Genomic DNA, 4,918 nt, shown 5'->3' on the forward strand with positions numbered 1-4,918 from the left:
TATATCGATATAGATGACTCTACGCCCAGGTCAGTTTCATGATTGATAAAGAAATAGTAAATGTTGGTGGAGTTTCTCATGTAAGTTGACTGTTTCACTTCCACCACTAGGGCCTCTGCTTCAATCGAGAGGGGAGTTGTGAATCGGATGCTCTCCAGAGGCTGCTTCTGAAATCTATCGACGATTTCAATAACGAAGCCAGAGTATTGACCTGCTCCAACCGGGTTTATCATATTATCAATTTTTATCATCAGCTCATTGCTCGGGCCCAAGCAGCCCGCTAAGGCCGACAAGAGCTTTGCATCAATCTCCCAGGGAGTGGCTGGGAGGATGTTACTTTCTATTTGCTCAAACGCGCCTCGGGCTCCGCTGGGCAGATACTGCCCCAACGAGACCAAAGGATCATCTGATGAAAATGAGGGTGGGAACTTGACTCTGATAGTTAGATCACCTGGGGCATATAAGGTATAATCCCTGGTCAATGTGGTCGAGAATGTGAAACTCGCACCCCGGGATACATAAGACGACGGCTGGATCAATATCATCGTGTTTTACGTTTTGATCGTAGGAATGGGAGTGAAAACTGCGCGACCGAACTCTTTCTCACACGCCATCAAGACTCCTTGCTTTCTCAGACAGACTTTAAAGAATGAAGAAACTGTTATTGAGGGATCCAGCACATTCTTGATGAGCACATAAGTCCTGGTGAGAGGTGACACCGCGGGTACGAGCACCGAAATGGATCCCAGCAAATACAAACTATATTTAAAATGCGATTACCTGTTAGGTTGCGAGTCGGGCTACACCTGGCAAGTTTGAATTTTGACATATTCGTCTGGTACACCAGTCGTCGAGTGAAAGCACTAAAGTTGGGCAGAGAACCTCGAGAGAGCGTACTCGAGCGGGAAGGTGACCACTACTTCGATATGGGACTCTGTGATTGCGGGGATAAGCCCAAATATGTAAGAGGATGGCGCACCAGAGTTCGAGTCAGTGAGAGAGAAGCTCGATCCCCCCAACCCCAACCCCAACCCCAACCCCAACCCCAACCCCAACCCCAACCCCAACCCCAACCCCAACCCCAACCCCAAAATAGTCGACTCTGACTTTCCAGTCATTGAATGATGAAATAAATATGACTCAATAATAAATAAATACATTATATAAAGTGCCAGCCATGATGAAGTTGCTATCTTTCTAATGCATCTTCGAAATTATCAATTTGATTTTATGGTTTTTTTCCATTTATAAACCCTTAAATTGAAATATAATTTGGATGATTCAAAGGGATTTAGAATTATAATGAGCTAAGCACGAAGGGTTGATGCTGGCTTTGAATACTGATGAAGCTGAATTGATCTATTGAGTGCACTTCTATTTGAATATTAATCTTATGACGATAAAGTAACAGGGTAAACTACAATCAGCATCTTCTCATGAAATAGGCTTTGTGTCTTGCCCTTGATTTCTTTATTTAAGTTTCCAAATCGTTTGTAGTCGGAACTGTCTTCAGGCTCTTGCGGGGTCTTCCATTAGGATATTTCTGGCATTTAGCTTTAGTGAATCCTTCGTTTATCGAGTTTTATGGCCCTCTTTGGGGCTCTATGGGCTGCTGGCATCTCTTTGCTATTTGCGAGTTTCTGTGAGCCACCATCCTTTTGTTATGTGTTTTGTTGTCTTTGGGGAGACATTCATTCCAAAGCGAGTGCACCATTTGCTTCTCTGCTGGATTAATTAATTGTTTTGGCACTGAATTACCGATTGCTATTTAAGCCACGAACTGACAATTACCGGTAATTAGACAAAGAATTATCGATCTGCTAATTTGAGACCATTCTAATTCACAGCGATATGCTCCGTACCCCTTCAATTTTTGATGCGAATTCGACGGATAGTCACAATCTATCATCATTCGCTTTATTGGCGTCAATCATAGGTTCAACTCAGGCGCCACCAAAATCAACAATCTGATGCTGTCTGCCCTTAGGTGCTTATCTCAATGATAACAGGCAATATAATTAGTGAATTCGATTAACTAGTTGAGTGAGTTCAATATTGTATTATTATTCGGATGAAGCAAGAGACTTTTGTAGGCCTAGCAGTTACAGCTCTCGCCTTATTTGCACTGTTATCTGCAGTGGGGGACTCAGACTCCTTGGGAAGCTAACTCTTAAAAGTAGATCCAAGCTAGTGCACGGCCGAAATGCAAGCAGATTGCGCTGTTGATTTAGAAAGGACAGCCAAGAACTGCGCCAAGGTCTTTATTACGGATGGAATGAGCATCTTTTCGGACGTGAAGTGCTATAGAGATATCCAGAATGACAGGAAGAAATGCTGGCCGTGTCTGTGCAAATAGGCTGCAGAAAAAGGATGGAAGAATCTCGATTGCTGATCAATAAACAAACATAACAGTCTTACTTATTGAATTATGCCATCGTGATGCGATGAGTATACTCTCATATCTAGGAAGAAGAGATTTCGAAATATTTAACCTGACTGTATCACAATTGCATTTAATCTTAATATTTATATTTGGTCTGCATAAGCATCGATCTCTCAATCGGTAAATGACTGTGAAGAATGCAACCAATTTATGCAACATTATTCTATTCACCATGGTTTTATACTTGAAATCGATTAACTGTCTTGATAATGGCCTCGGGTTCACTCCTCCCATGGGATGGAGCTCATGGAACCACTATGGCTGCAATGTTAGCGAACAGATCATCATGAAAGCAGCAGATTAACTGGTTAGCACTGGCCTTGCAGAGAAGGGGTACAAATATGTCAATATTGACGACTGCTGGCAAATTGGACGGAATTAAACTACCAAGTAAATTATAGCAGATCCACATCGTTTCCCAAAGGGAATCAAATACTTAGCAGACTATGTGCACAAGAGGGGGCTATTGCTCGGATTATACAGCGATGCAGGCGAGAAAACTTGTCACGGAAGGCCTGGGAGCTATGGATTTGAAAAGCTTGACGCGGAAACCTTCGCAAAATGGGAGTAATGCTCACCATAATTATAGAATTGATTATCTCAAATATGATTACTGCTATGCGAATGTTGGCTATCCATCGTCTTCGCTCTTTTTCAAAATGCATAAAGCCCTGAATGAAACAGGACGTCCGATTTTTTACGCCCTTTGCAACTGGGGAGTTGATGAGTCTTGGAAATGGAGTGGCCCCATCGCGAATTCCTGGAGGACGACAACTGACATTGAGGACACATGGAAGTCGGTTACTTCCATAATGGACCAACAAAATGGCAAGGAGATATTTGCAGGCAAGGGTGGCTGGAATGACCCTGATATGCTGGAAGTTGGTAACGGCGGCATGACCTTTAATTAATATGAAGCGCATTTCGTGATGTGGGCAATTCTCAAAGCTCCTTTGATCTTAGGCTGCGACATCGGGCGCCTTAGTGGAGACTTACTAAGCCTGCTCATGAACAAATAAATTCTTGACATTAATCAAGACAGCCTCGGCGTTCAAGCCAACCGGCTTCTTAAGACTGTATAAACTGAAGGAACGACGTAAATCTGGGGCGGGCCCTTATCTAATAAAAAATACGTGATAGTTTTTTTCAATCTAGGGGAGTAAAAGTAAAGCATAGAAATAAATCTTCTGAAGAGCTTGAAAAAGTAATTCAAACACTACGATGCTAGAAACATTCTGTTGCGCAAAGATGAAGGCCGCAGCACTGAAGAATTTCTTCAAGATGAGTTGGAGCCCAAGAGCCTTTCGGCATATGTGCTGACTTTCGATGCGAGTGGAGATGATGAACTAAAGACTATAGAAAAGTCAGGTGTTAAGAATGTTGTAAGTTGAAAAGCGATTGCAGCTTGATTTGCATAAACAAATTTGAAGCTTTTTCGGATGAATCATAGAAATAGCGACATATTTGACTATTAAATGGAGTCTAATGACCATGCAGCCCTCATTCAAAGAGCAATTGCTCGAAACCAACACTTGCTCAACTAAATTGGCAAGTATCTAAAATAAATTTAAGAAAATCCATATATGTATGATATGATATGATATGATATTCCATTAAAATTTAAGTAAGTATTTATAAAATTAGTAAAGAGTTTCGATGCAACTCTTGTTAATTGTCATCCCATTTATATTTATTCTGCCCCGCTCGACAAATTGAGCATCCTCACTGATTCTAGCGAATATGATCCAAGTTTCTAGTCCCTATATCTTACTTCCGACTAAGAAATTCATAGAAATAAATCCGTTCCAAAGGAAGCGCAAAGCGGAAATAAGGATATTTAAGGGAAGGAAGTGATTAAAAGATTGAATACTACGAAATCATTTCTTAGGTTTAGCAATTGTTTTTGATTTTCCACCTTTACTCGCACTCTTTCCAGCTCTCTTGACCTTTGGCTTTTGAGCTGCTTTTGAACCTTTAGCGGCCTTTGGCTTGGAGGCAGATTTTTTAGCTGATGCCTTCTTGCCCTTTGCTGGTGAAGCAGCAACTTTAGCTGGTGAGGCAACTTTAGCAGGTTCAGCTGCTTTGGCTGCGGCTTTAACCTTGGGAGCTTTGGCAACCTTTGGCTTGGTGACTTTGGTTTTTGGTTTGCTAGTTGAAGCTTTTCTTGACTGAAAATAAATAGAATCTTACTTGAGATCTTCCTGCAGCTTTTGCCATTGTTTACTTTTACTTTTATAGTTTGTAATAATAAAAAACCTGATTTATAATCGGCTATTTTTTAATACTAAATCTGATTGGATGGATTAAATGGCTTTGGATAACTGGTCAGGTTTTGGGCAAGTCAAGGTTGCCGCAGTTTATTCTTTCGTGAGGATGCCATTTAGGCTTAATGGGCCTCGATTTGCCTCTAGGGGTTTTTACATTTCTCCCTGTCGATTATAAACAAACATTCGCTGATGATTTTTCATGAGGGTA

General features: G+C 41.3%; 1 protein-coding gene across 1 annotated transcript; it reads left to right on the forward strand.

Moving 5' to 3' along the window:
- The first annotated feature begins 2,553 nt into the window (after nucleotides 1-2,553).
- On the forward strand, nucleotides 2,554-3,723 carry LOC148299066 (uncharacterized). Its single transcript, XM_088276400.1, has 2 exons — nucleotides 2,554-2,711; nucleotides 3,241-3,723. The coding sequence occupies exons 1-2, from the start codon at nucleotides 2,568-2,570 to the stop codon at nucleotides 3,352-3,354; spliced, it is 258 nt and encodes an 85-aa protein (XP_088132526.1). The 5' UTR covers nucleotides 2,554-2,567; the 3' UTR covers nucleotides 3,355-3,723.
- Nucleotides 3,724-4,918: the final 1,195 nt, after the last annotated feature.

Source organism: Brachycentrus maculatus, unplaced genomic scaffold, assembly GCF_059751285.1.
Source record: "Brachycentrus maculatus isolate JH-2025_06_01 unplaced genomic scaffold, ASM5975128v1 h1tg001374l, whole genome shotgun sequence".
Lineage (NCBI taxonomy): Eukaryota > Metazoa > Arthropoda > Insecta > Trichoptera > Brachycentridae > Brachycentrus > Brachycentrus maculatus.

What these genes read in the sequence shown, in the direction of transcription:
- LOC148299066 (XM_088276400.1), top strand. Translation starts at nt 2,568, where the DNA reads ATGACTGTGAAGAATGCAACCAATTTATGCAACATTATTCTATTCACC. An exon ending in GGAACCACTATGGCTGCAAT is followed by an intron (nt 2,712 to 3,240) that starts GTTAGCGAACAG and finishes GACACATGGAAG; the next exon opens with TCGGTTACTTCCATAATGGA.